The 12500-nt window shown below is 41.5% G+C and overlaps 2 protein-coding genes across 4 annotated transcripts in view; one reads left to right on the top strand and one right to left on the bottom strand.

Annotated features, from left to right (window-relative positions):
• The window catches only part of LOC117444723 (extended synaptotagmin-2-A), a gene marked incomplete at its 3' end in the record, with an annotated part of 34165 nt that extends 28950 nt beyond the window's left edge, over positions 1 to 5215 (bottom strand). Inside the window, exon 1 of the mRNA XM_034080147.1 lies at positions 4555 to 5215. Within this exon, the coding sequence (XP_033936038.1) occupies positions 4555 to 4896 (342 nt within the window). The remainder of the gene's footprint in view (positions 1 to 4554) is intronic.
• A 1131-nt stretch (positions 5216 to 6346) lies between these two features.
• The window catches only part of dync2i1 (dynein 2 intermediate chain 1), a 15181-nt gene continuing 9027 nt past the window's right edge, over positions 6347 to 12500 (top strand). For 2 of the 3 annotated variants that reach the window (XM_034080146.2, XM_034080145.2), the window contains exons 1-6: positions 6347 to 6432; positions 6660 to 6713; positions 10549 to 11044; positions 11120 to 11187; positions 11607 to 11825; positions 11903 to 11944. In XM_034080146.2, coding sequence (XP_033936037.1) covers positions 6418 to 6432; positions 6660 to 6713; positions 10549 to 11044; positions 11120 to 11187; positions 11607 to 11825; positions 11903 to 11944 — 894 coding nt within the window. In that variant the 5' untranslated portion in view covers positions 6347 to 6417. The remainder of the gene's footprint in view (positions 6433 to 6659; positions 6714 to 10548; positions 11045 to 11119; positions 11188 to 11606; positions 11826 to 11902; positions 11945 to 12500) is intronic. The other variant, XM_071202775.1, reaches the window with a different exon arrangement.

Below are 12500 nucleotides of genomic sequence, written 5' to 3'. Positions count from 1 at the left end.
ACAGAATCAGAACCATAAACAGAATCAGAACCAGAATCAGAACCAGAATCAGAATCAGAACCAGAACCAGAAACAGAATCAGAACCAGAATCAGAACCATAATCAGAATCAGAACCAGAACCAGAATCAGAACCATAAACAGAATCAGAACCAGAATCAGAACCAGAACCAGAATCAGAATCAGAACCAGAACCAGAAACAGAATCAGAATCAGAACCATAATCAGAATCAGAACCAGAATCAGAAACAGAATCAGAACCATAAACAGAATCAGAACCAGAATCAGAATCAGAATCAGAATCAGATAGACATAGAGGCTGATTTGATCCAATTAAACGACAGCAGACATTAAGAAAGACGGATTCATTTATACAGTGCATTTCAACACAAGTGCTTTACTTATTATGTAGTCACACACACACACACACACACACACACACACACACACACACACACACACACACACACACACACACACACACACACACACTCCTAGGCATGTAATTCATCTAAAGGAACACAGATAGCTTTAACTAGCGTTCAAAAGTGGAAACAAGCAACAAAATCTAGAGAGCATTCTGGACCCTAAACCACACTATCCTTCCATGTTAGCAGAAGTCCTAACGCTGACCCTTCATACTTTGTTCCTCTCAGTGGAAGCTGCTGATCAGCTCCTCCGCCCACATGTAACAGCCTCGATGCCTTTGTATCCACGTGTCAGCAGAAAGAGCTTTTGCTGGTCTCTAAGCAGCACAGAGGAGATGAGACTCTGGGAGGATGTGAGGAGTTGGGTTTAGAGGTAAGGTGAAGAAGCTGAGATTTAGTGTGGGAAAGAAACCAGACCATTTACATGCACTAAAACCTACAGGAAAGGAAAAGCCCCCACAAGCAGAACCGGGCCTCGTCAGGTCCATCAAGTCTTTCAAATGCCTTGATGCCTCTGAATAGAAAATAGAGACACAACAAGATCACAGGTGAACGCTTCTTCAGGTGTCTTGACTTTTGATTTGAGATGCAGCTTCTCTCGGACATCATGGATCACATGGTGTCTGACAAACAACACAGACGGTATAATATCATCTGAGTTGTGTGTCTGGGTGCCATTATATTAAATACAACCTATAATATCTCATGTGACGCACTGAGGTCTCTGAGGCTTCCGGAGGTTCGTCCACACTGCAGCTTCGACAGCTTCAAAAACGGTTTCCAACGCGTTTGCCCATTCGCTTTGAATGGGGTGACGTCACTGTTCGCCGAACTGCATTGTGGGAAGCGGAGCGGAGCTTTCCTGGTGTTGGCTGCAAAAGTTGAGCAATGTTCAACTTTTGAAGCTTCTGAAGCTTTCGGTGGAAGCGTCAGCCAATCAAATCATACGCCAGTACAAGCTCTAGCCAATCAAACCGCTGCTTGTGTGTCAGGGGCGGGAGATCCATGTGATTGGTTGTTGGTCGAGTTTCAGACACGCCCAGCTCCAAGCTGCAGTGTGGACGGGCCGTAGGGAACACTAAAGCCTGACAGGAGTTCCCAAAGCTGGTGAAGGTGCAGCTAGTTTGAAAGACTTTGTATACTTTACTCCAGGGGGAACTAAAGTTAAGTCATATAAATAAACCCACCTTTACCAATTGACATTCATGCATTAGTAATAATTATAATACCAACGTGTTGTATTTTTAAATCTGATATGAGCCATACTGGAAACTTTCACTATATTTTGATGAGAATACTTTTCTACTTTTACTTGAGGAACATTTTGAATGCAGGACTTTTACTGAAACAGAGTATTCCTGCACTCTGGGTACTTCTACTTTCACTCAAGTACAAGATCTGAGTACTTCTACTTTTACTCAAGTACAAGATCTGAGTACTTCTACTTTTACTCAAGTACAAGGTCTGAGTACTTCTACTTTTACTCAAGTACAAGGTCTGAGTACTTCTACTTTACTCAAGAACAAGCTCTGAGTACTTCTACTTTAACTCAAGTACAAGATCTGAGTACTTCTACTTTTACTCAAGTACAAGGTCTGAGTACTTCTACTTTACTCAAGAACAAGATCTGAGTACTTCTACTTTTACTCAAGTACAAGATCTGAGTACTTCTACTTTTACTCAAGTACAAGGTCTGAGTACTTCTACTTTTACTCAAGTACAAGGTCTGAGTACTTCTACTTTTACTCAAGTACAAGGTCTGAGTACTTCTACTTTTACTCAAGTACAAGGTCTGAGTACTTCTACTTTACTCAAGAACAAGCTCTGAGTACTTCTACTTTAACTCAAGCTCTAAGTACTTCTTCCAGCTCTGCTCATCCCACTTGATCTGTTTCTGTGAAGTATTTCTGCGCTCAACATGTCGGAGTTTCCAGGAAGCAGCTGACCAGAGGAGCTGTAAAGCTGTGATGAAGCAGCTGCCCCCCCCCCCCCCACACACACACACACACACACACACACACACACACTGACATACACAGGCTAAATCCAGCAGGGTTACAATGGAGAACCAGACACCACGCGGTGAGGACGCATGCCCGCAGATTGCTGTTATTTTGGGATTCACACTCCTGCAGTGACTCTGGATCCTGCTGCAGCTTTTTATCACGTTGTTAGATAACAATGGGCTCCTCCCAGGGCCGGCCCTCGGCAGTATAGGCGAATGCTAAGGGCGCATCAACCCATAGGGGGCGCCGGGAAAAAAAAAAAAGTTAGGGAACATTTTTTTTCTTTTTTCATTTAAACAATTTTTTAAAATGTAAACACAATTTCCCGATTTTGGATCAACAAAGTACATCTTATTATCTTATACTAACAGAACGACGCATATATTGCATACAGCGCCCATAAACTCTGGCAAATCAAGTTGAACTGCCCCAGTCCCAGTAAAAACCAGATGTTTATGTGAAATTGTTCTTTTTTTGAAATAATGGTTTTAGTGCAATTATAGGTTTTAATTTTGTATTTGTATTCATTTAAAATAAATCAAAACTCCCAAAAAACGTGCACAGCTTCTGTGTGCTTTTATTAACATTGGAATTTACATTGTAAGCGGCCGTGGGGGGGGGGCTTTAGAGAGCTCTCCTGAAAGACTGAGAGGCTCTGATAACCTCAGCTCAGTGAGGGAAAGGCACACCTCTATATGATCATTATAGTTATAAAAGAGAATAGATGAAAAACAGGTATAAAATACTGACAGTACAAAAAAGTTGTTATTAATAAACAAGAATACAGTTTGAAAGGGGAGTGATTTGTAAAATATCCATAAAGAAAAAGAAAATCTGCTTCCAGTTCTGTTTCATCTGGTGCTGAGAGATGTTTCCATAGATCTCCTCATGTTGCTCTCAAAGTGCACCAGGTTGATGCTTTTAACTTCAATATTAAAAAAAAAAAGTCTTCCCAGGGGTGCATGCCCCCGGACCCCCCTAGAGGAGGTGAGGTCCCCCCCCCCCCACTTAAATCATGTTCAAATGGATAGGAAACTAAATACAGTTGCACACATCTTGTGTCAATATCTTTCTGTGTTGGTGGTCATGCCACAACCGTGCACGCGCGAATCATAGTGAGTGTCTGCATTTGGGGGCAGCTAAAATCTTGCCTAGGGCGGCAAATTGGTCAGGGCCGGCCCTGGCTCCTCCTCTCAGGGTTCAGTGTTCCTTAGAAACCTCCTGAAGCCTCAGAGACCTGCGAAGCCTCAGAGACCTGCGAAGCCTCAGAGCGTCACACATATGAGATATTATAGCACCCAGACACACAACTCAGACGATCCAACATTTTGGACTTTTACTGTAACCCTGAGTACTTCTACTTTTACTCAAGGACAAGATCTGAGTACTTCTACTTTTACTCAAGGACAAGATCTGAGTACTTCTACTTTTACTTAAGATCTGAGTACTTTTACTTTACTCAAGAACAAGATCTGAGTACTTTTACTTTACTCAAGAACAAGATCTGAGTACTTCTACTTTACTCAAGAACAAGATCTGAGTACTTCTACTTTCACTCAAGTACAAGACCTGAGTACTTCTACTTTCACTCAAGTACAAGATCTGAGTACTTCTACTTTTACTCAAGTACAAGATCTGAGTACTTCTACTTTTACTCAAGAACAGGCTGTGGCTCAGCGGATAGAGTGCTGGACTTTGAGACTGAGCAAGTTCGAGTCCCGCTGCAGTCAGCATGTCGTTGTGTCCCTGAGACGCTTCACCCCAAAGTGCTCCTGGGGGGATTGTCCCCAGAACTGAATGTATGTGAGTCGCTTTGGATAAAAGCGACTAACAAATAACATGTAGGCCTAATGTAATGTAACAAGATCTGAGTACTTCTACTTCTACTCAAGTACATGATCTGAGTACTTCTTCCACCTCAGGGGATGAAGGAGTGCGTTTATTTGTATTGTCATACCTTGTACCTCCTTGTATCTACTAACCTGTTAAAATGTTATATTTCGCTGCATGTACTTTGTAAAGTTCTGTGTGATGAGTCATGTTGTAAAGCACTTTGAGCTGCACGTGTTGTATGGAACGTGCTATATAAATAAAGCTTTATTATGATGTATTGTGTTCTTACCCACGGAGGCAGATCCGAGGTGGTGGTGCTCTGCTCGGAGCCCCTCTCCTCCTCCTGCTCGAACAGATCCAGAGCTCTTCTGATGCGGCTGTGTTTCCCTCCAGAGTTCCTCCTCCACATGAAGAACATCACAAGTCCGATCAACAGCCAGCTGAAGCTGAACTCGAAATATCCCAGTGCGTAGATGGGGAAAATAATCACAAAGGTTTTGGCGACGTGCATCCAGGTGTGTGTGAGCTCGTGTGTGGCAGACAGCCGCGGGTCCGAGGGTGGGATTATTGCATGTCCATTCTCCTTAGTAGGGGAATGGACTCCTGTGTCCGTCATGCTGTCCTTAGACATGTCTCTGAGCTCTGAGTGTTTTTAAAAATAAGGGTTTTTTGGTAACACCATGTGCTCTCACGTTAGCTCCCCCGCGCACGAGCCCATTGCCTCGCGGGGAATAGATGGCATTGAGCCCCTTTTAGTGACCAGAATACATTCCCTTAAAACGCACAGCTGATCCAGTCCGCGGCTCCTCTCTCTGCCTCCTCTCGGGTTAAATGCTGCTTTCACAAAAACGCACAGGGACCACATCACACTGAGCGCTCCCAGCCTGAAAGGGAGGGGAAACACTGACACCTGGTGGTCATTAGAGGTAAACACAGCCTGGTTTTATTTAATAACTACGAAGCCACTTTTTTATTACGAAAATATTCAACATGTTGTATGAAAATAAATGCAATTAATGTAATATTCTGATATGTGGATAAGACTGTTTGGCTATGCTCTTTTATGATTGGTCCATGTGATGTGGTGCAGTGAAAGTAGTGAGCAGCCAGACATATTGTATGAAGTAAAACATGTTATTAAAAACATTAAGAACAAAATCAATCAAAACTAATTGTGTATTTAACAAATATGAAATATGAAACTGTATTTTTATTTATTTACCTTGTGTTATTTTGTATTACTTTACTTTACTTGTTTTTATACACAATATATGATCTTGAATAAATAAAAGGACACAAAACAACAAGAAAAACATATTGTATGCATTAATAAATACAGAATATAGCACGTAATCTGGAATATTAATTACAGTATAGTATACAAGACAATTTACAGGCAGAAATGTTAGATAAATTAATGAAAAAGTGGAATAGTTTCTAATTATATTATTATCACAAGACAACCACAGCGGTGCCAAAAGCCTTGGGAGAAACAGCGCCATCTGGAGGTCATTAGTGGTAAACACAGCCTGGTTTTATTATTTATTATTTTAAATCGTTGTGTGAAAAGTTCGTTTTCTGATATTCCTGCTGACAACGGCCCTCTTGCACGGCTACATCCTTATAAATCCATGTGAAGTAGTTTGTCAAATAAGAAATGAAGCATTTAATCGGCTGTATTTTAAACAAACCGCTATATTTTTTAGGAACTAATAAACTAGCTTGCTATTCAAATTCCAACGGTTAAAATAGGAAAGGTTTGTGATCTCGAGCACAGAGAAATAGATAAACAGACAGATTTGTACATGAAGCAGATTTTGAAATGAACCCACACGTTAATCAATGTTATTATAATGCTTTAACAACAACATTTTAATACGGTCTGTTAAAAAGAAATACACATTTGTTATCATATAGTCGATAACCTGCCATATTCATTCACCGTTGGCATGGAAACTGCCGTTGATTCACTCGGTCGCTCTGATGTCGACTGTCAATCCTGTTGCCATGCTGAACTGACGCGTTCTCCTTGGTTTCGATGAACTGCGCATGCGTACAACAGATGTACCATCATGGCGGCGGCGTCGTTACAAAAATATGAGTTGCTTTCTCGCGTTTAAAAGACTTAAAACATATATAAATACATGAAAACATGAGTAGTGACAAGGTAAGTGCTTTAGCTTTGAGTTTAGCGTATACAGGTTTATATAGGTCATGTTTTTGTTCTGTAAAATGTCGTGTAAGTGCTGGTAAATGTTTGTTATGAAGCAGAAATGTTAGTTTTCTGTGGAAATTAACGGATTGTTTTGGGGTGTTTCCATTGAAATAGCTTAATGTGTTCCAATGGATGTTAATAATGGCATTCAGTGACATTAACATCTATTGTTTTTTTAGAAAATAACCAAGGAAGACACATGGAAACCAGCTGAACTGAGAAAACACATCAGGGTGAGTAATGTTATTTACTTTTTAATTACATGTTATTGTTGGCATGTATGTTAAATGTCTTGCAGTTGAGCCATATGTGTCGTTAACATGTATGTTTAGTGTATGTTGTTGTTGTTGTTGTTGTTGTCACACACCTAGCTTTTACCTGAGGAATCAATGCTAGCTTTTACCTGTGGAATCAATGCTAGCTTTTACCTGAGGAATCAATGCTAGCTTTTACCTGAGGAATCAATGCTAGCTTTTACCTGAGGAATCAATGCTAGCTTTTACCTGAGGAATCAATGCTAGCTTTTACCTGAGGAATCAATGCTAGCTTTTACCTGAGGAATCAATGCTAGCTTTTACCTGTGGAATCAATGCTAGCTTTTACCTGAGGAATCAATGCTAGCTTTTACCTGAGGAATCAATGCTAGCTTTTACCTGAGGAATCAATGCTAGCTTTTACCTGAGGAATCAATGCTAGCTTTTACCTGAGGAATCAATGCTAGCTTTTACCTGAGGAATCAATGCTAGCTTTTACCTGTGGAATCAATGCTAGCTTTTACCTGAGGAATCAATGCTAGCTTTTACCTGAGGAATCAATGCTAGCTTTACCTGATGAATCAATGCTAGCTTTTACCTGTGGAATCAATGCTAGCTTTTACCTGAGGAATCAATGCTAGCTTTTACCTGATGAATCAATGCTAGCTTTTACCTGATGAATCAATGCTAGCTTTTACCTGTGGAATCAATGCTAGCTTTTACCTGAGGAATCAATGCTAGCTTTTACCTGTGGAATCAATGCTAGCTTTTACCTGTGGAATCAATGCTAGCTTTTACCTGAGGAATCAATGCTAGCTTTTACCTGAGGAATCAATGCTAGCTTTTAACTGAGGAATCAATGCTAGCTTTTACCTGATGAATCAATGCTAGCTTTTACCTGTGGAATCAATGCTAGCTTTTACCTGAGGAATCAATGCTAGCTTTTACCTGATGAATCAATGCTAGCTTTTACCTGATGAATCAATGCTAGCTTTTACCTGTGGAATCAATGCTAGCTTTTACCTGAGGAATCAATGCTAGCTTTTACCTGTGGAATCAATGCTAGCTTTTACCTGTGGAATCAATGCTAGCTTTTACCTGATGAATCAATGCTAGCTTTTACCTGTGGAATCAATGCTAGCTTTTACCTGATGAATCAATGCTAGCTTTTACCTGAGGAATCAATGCTAGCTTTTACCTGATGAATCAATGCTAGCTTTTACCTGAGGAATCAATGCTAGCTTTTACCTGTGGAATCAATGCTAGCTTTTACCTGTGGAATCAATGCTAGCTTTTACCTGAGGAATCAATGCTAGCTTTTACCTGATGAATCAATGCTAGCTTTTACCTGATGAATCAATGCTAGCTTTTACCTGAGGAATCAATGCTAGCTTTTACCTGTGGAATCAATGCTAGCTTTTACCTGTGGAATCAATGCTAGCTTTTACCTGAGGAATCAATGCTAGCTTTTACCTGTGGAATCAATGCTAGCTTTTACCTGATGAATCAATGCTAGCTTTTACCTGATGAATCAATGCTAGCTTTTACCTGTGGAATCAATGCTAGCTTTTACCTGAGGAATCAATGCTAGCTTTTACCTGATGAATCAATGCTAGCTTTTACCTGAGGAATCAATGCTAGCTTTTACCTGTGGAATCAATGCTAGCTTTTACCTGTGGAATCAATGCTAGCTTTTACCTGAGGAATCAATGCTAGCTTTTACCTGTGTAATCAATGCTAGCTTTTACCTGTGGAATCAATGCTAGCTTTTACCTGTGGAATCAATGCTAGCTTTTACCTGACGAATCAATGCTAGCTTTTACCTGATGAATCAATGCTAGCTTTTACCTGATGAATCAATGCTAGCTTTTACCTGATGAATCAATGCTAGCTTTTACCTGATGAATCAATGCTAGCTTTTACCTGTGGAATCAATGCTAGCTTTTACCTGTGGAATCAATGCTAGCTTTTACCTGATGAATCAATACTAACTTTTACCTGAGGAATCAATGCTAGCTTTTACCTGATGAATCAATGCTAGCTTTTACCTGATGAATCAATGCTAGCTTTTACCTGTGGAATCAATGCTAGCTTTTACCTGTGGAATCAATGCTAGCTTTTACCTGATGAATCAATGCTAGCTTTTACCTGTGGAATCAATGCTAGCTTTTACCTGTGGAATCAATGCTAGCTTTTACCTGTGGAATCAATGCTAACTTTTACCTGAGGAATCAATACTAACTTTTACCTGTGGAATCAATGCTAGCTTTTACCTGTGGAATCAATGCTAGCTTTTACCTGATGAATCAATGCTAGCTTTTACCTGATGAATCAATGCTAGCTTTTACCTGAGGAATCAATGCTAGCTTTTACCTGATGAATCAATGCTAGCTTTTACCTGATGAATCAATGCTAGCTTTTACCTGATGAATCAATGCTAGCTTTTACCTGTGGAATCAATGCTAGCTTTTACCTGATGAATCAATGCTAGCTTTTACCTGATGAATCAATGCTAGCTTTTACCTGTGGAATCAATGCTAGCTTTTACCTGAGGAATCAATGCTAGCTTTTACCTGATGAATCAATGCTAGCTTTTACCTGATGAATCAATGCTAGCTTTTACCTGATGAATCAATGCTAGCTTTTACCTGATGAATCAATGCTAGCTTTTACCTGATGAATCAATGCTAGCTTTTACCTGTGGAATCAATGCTAGCTTTTACCTGATGAATCAATGCTAGCTTTTACCTGATGAATCAATGCTAGCTTTTACCTGTGGAATCAATGCTAGCTTTTACCTGATGAATCAATGCTAGCTTTTACCTGATGAATCAATGCTAGCTTTTACCTGTGGAATCAATGCTAGCTTTTACCTGATGAATCAATGCTAGCTTTTACCTGATGAATCAATGCTAGCTTTTACCTGATGAATCAATGCTAGCTTTTACCTGATGAATCAATGCTAGCTTTTACCTGATGAATCAATGCTAGCTTTTACCTGATGAATCAATGCTAGCTTTTACCTGAGGAATCAATGCTAGCTTTTACCTGATGAATCAATGCTAGCTTTTACCTGTGGAATCAATGCTAGCTTTTACCTGATGAATCAATGCTAGCTTTTACCTGTGAAGGGACAGGAGGAAAAGGCCATTCTGAAAACACCCTTTTCTACAATTGAATTTACATTTTGTCTAAGGACATCCAACACAACAGGTGCATATTTTGGCATTTTCAGCATATAATAATAATAATAATAATAATAATAATAATAATAATAGTAATACATTTTACTTGGGGGTTGCCTTTCATAGCACCCAAGGACACCTCAAGGCATAGGGGCAATTCAAACAGTGAATTTAGTGAAATATCAGCCGGGGTAAAACAAGACAAACAACAGTAAATGGACACAACAGGACACAACAGGACACAACAGGACACAACAGGACACAACAGGACACCGGGTACAGTCTATAAAGAAAATGCCAATCTGAACAGGTAGGGTTTGAGTTGGTTTTGATGTTGTTATGGAATCAGACTGTCGGATGTGTAGTGGTGGCAGGGAGTTCCAGAGTCTGGGAGGCGAGCAGCTGAAAGCTCGAGCACCCATGGTGCTGAGGCGAGAGCTTGGGACGGTGAGAAGTCCTACGGAGGAAGAGCGGAGGGTGCGGGAGGGGGTGTACTCCTGAAGGAGCTCGTGATGTAGATGGGGGCAAGGTTATGGAGAGCTTTATATGATGACATTTCATGGGTGGGACAGAGAATGTCCTCCTATCCTGGAATGGCTTATAAACTGATCTATTTTCTGTTTTTCCAGGAGGGAGGACAGGTTGATAACAAGGTCCGGAGGCGAGATGATAGTGAGAGAAGGCAACGTGGAGGAGAATCTGTCGGTCGAAGAGACCCAGAGAAGGAAACTAGGCGAGAGAAAGACAAGCTGAAGGAGAGGAGAGATAAAGAGGAAGTAGACAAATATGCAGATCGACGGAAAGAGGGATCAAGGGATAGAAGAAGTGAAAGAGATAGAAGAGACAAGGTGGTAGATGGAAAGAGGAACGATGAAGACAAGGAGAGACACAGAGATAAGGAGGACAGGGACAAAAGGAGGGAAGACAGAGACAAGGAAAAACAAAGAGAAGAACGAGAGGAGAGGAAAGAGAAGGAGAGACGGAGACATGAGGAAGGTGGAGAAACAGAACGGAGGGAGAAGCAGGATCGAGAGAAAAGAGACCGCCATCGAGAGAGAGACGAAGACAAGAGGAACGCCACCGAGAGACGAGAGAGGAAGCATGTGGAAGTGAAGGAGGACGGAGGTAAGGTGGCGTCAATGTGAACACATAGCGCTTTAATCACAGGACGACTTTTTACATTTCACCTTCTGATTTCAGAGAACAGAGAGGAGCCGAGGAGACGTGGAGAGGAGAGAGAGAGGAGGCACACGGAGAGAGGGCGCCATGTGAGTATCTGCAGGGAAACTAGTGCGCGTAGAAAATAAATAATTAAGAGGCCCTATTCTGCTTTTCATGGTGTTCCCTCTGCTGTAAGGTAGCTTTTAGTGCATGTGAATGGCTACAATCTCAAAGATATCACAAATATCCTAGTACTCGTATACATTGGCATATCTCCAGTGGACGACGCAGACACACATCAATTGAGAGCAGAGGACAGTCAGTGGGTGGTGAGTCCACTCGGCTCCAAGTATATAATACAACAATAAAAGTATATTCAATTAAAAGATAAAACAGGATGCCAACACATTCTGTTTTATTCAAAGCGGTCCTCGTTGGTCGTGGTTCTGCTTCACAGTTCGGTTGATTCGGGAACGTGACTCAGCTCTTCCATTAGTGTGTACTTGATTCTTTGCTTTCCTTCTAGGACGAAAAGCGAAAGCACGACAGCCGATCCAGAGAGCATCGAGACGTGAAGGAAGAGGTCAGAGGTCACGGAGGTGACAGAGAGCGAACAGAGCGGGATAACACCAAAGAGAGGAAGCACAGAGAGGACGAAGAACCGGAGAGGAATCGTCGCCGAGACCCGACCGGCTCCAGGAAATCTGACAAAGCCACGGACAAAAGTCATGACGCCAGAACTGAGGTGTGTAAACCTGTATAATATAACTATGTGATCTTGATGGTTCCCTGACAGATGTGTGTGTTCCCTCCACGTGTCAGGGTGAGGCAGCGGTGCGGGACCCGAGAGCCACAGCAGAGCCTGTAAGAAGCTGTTTCTCTTATTCCTCGTGATACCTCAGTCAGAATATCCTTATTGTCATCATGTGGTTGTGAAGGAAGCCACAGCTCTAGAGACAAAGCTGTTTTTCCCTGGCTGAATTATTATTATCAGATTTGGCCCAATCAAGACTTATCTTTGACTTTAGACACCCCCCCCCCCTCCTTCATCCACTGTAACATGGGACCTTATTTCGGAGTCAATGGAGAGAGAAAACATATCTTTCGATCCCGTTTGAATTGTACCACGAATTACACATATGATGTTTGTCAATCTTAAAGGTGGGGTAGGTGAGTTTCAGAAACCGGCTCGAGATACACTTGTTGTTATATTCCATGGAATGCTCTGAACATCCAAGAGCAATGAATATCTGAAGTGCTTTGAAGCCGTGGCGCTGTCGAAAGCACGACCAATCATCTGAGCCGGCTAAAGTAACTGGATGGCCTACCTGCCTGTCAGCCTTCCATCGGGGCACAGACTCGTCTCGTGCCCTCATTGGTCATGTGCGCGTTCGTGTGTGTTGGGGGAGGGGCTCTGTGA

The sequence above is a fragment of the Pseudochaenichthys georgianus genome, unplaced genomic scaffold (assembly GCF_902827115.2).
Source record: "Pseudochaenichthys georgianus unplaced genomic scaffold, fPseGeo1.2 scaffold_906_arrow_ctg1, whole genome shotgun sequence".
Classification (NCBI taxonomy): Eukaryota; Metazoa; Chordata; class Actinopteri; order Perciformes; family Channichthyidae; genus Pseudochaenichthys; species Pseudochaenichthys georgianus.
This window is presented reverse-complemented; position numbering and strand designations above follow the sequence as displayed.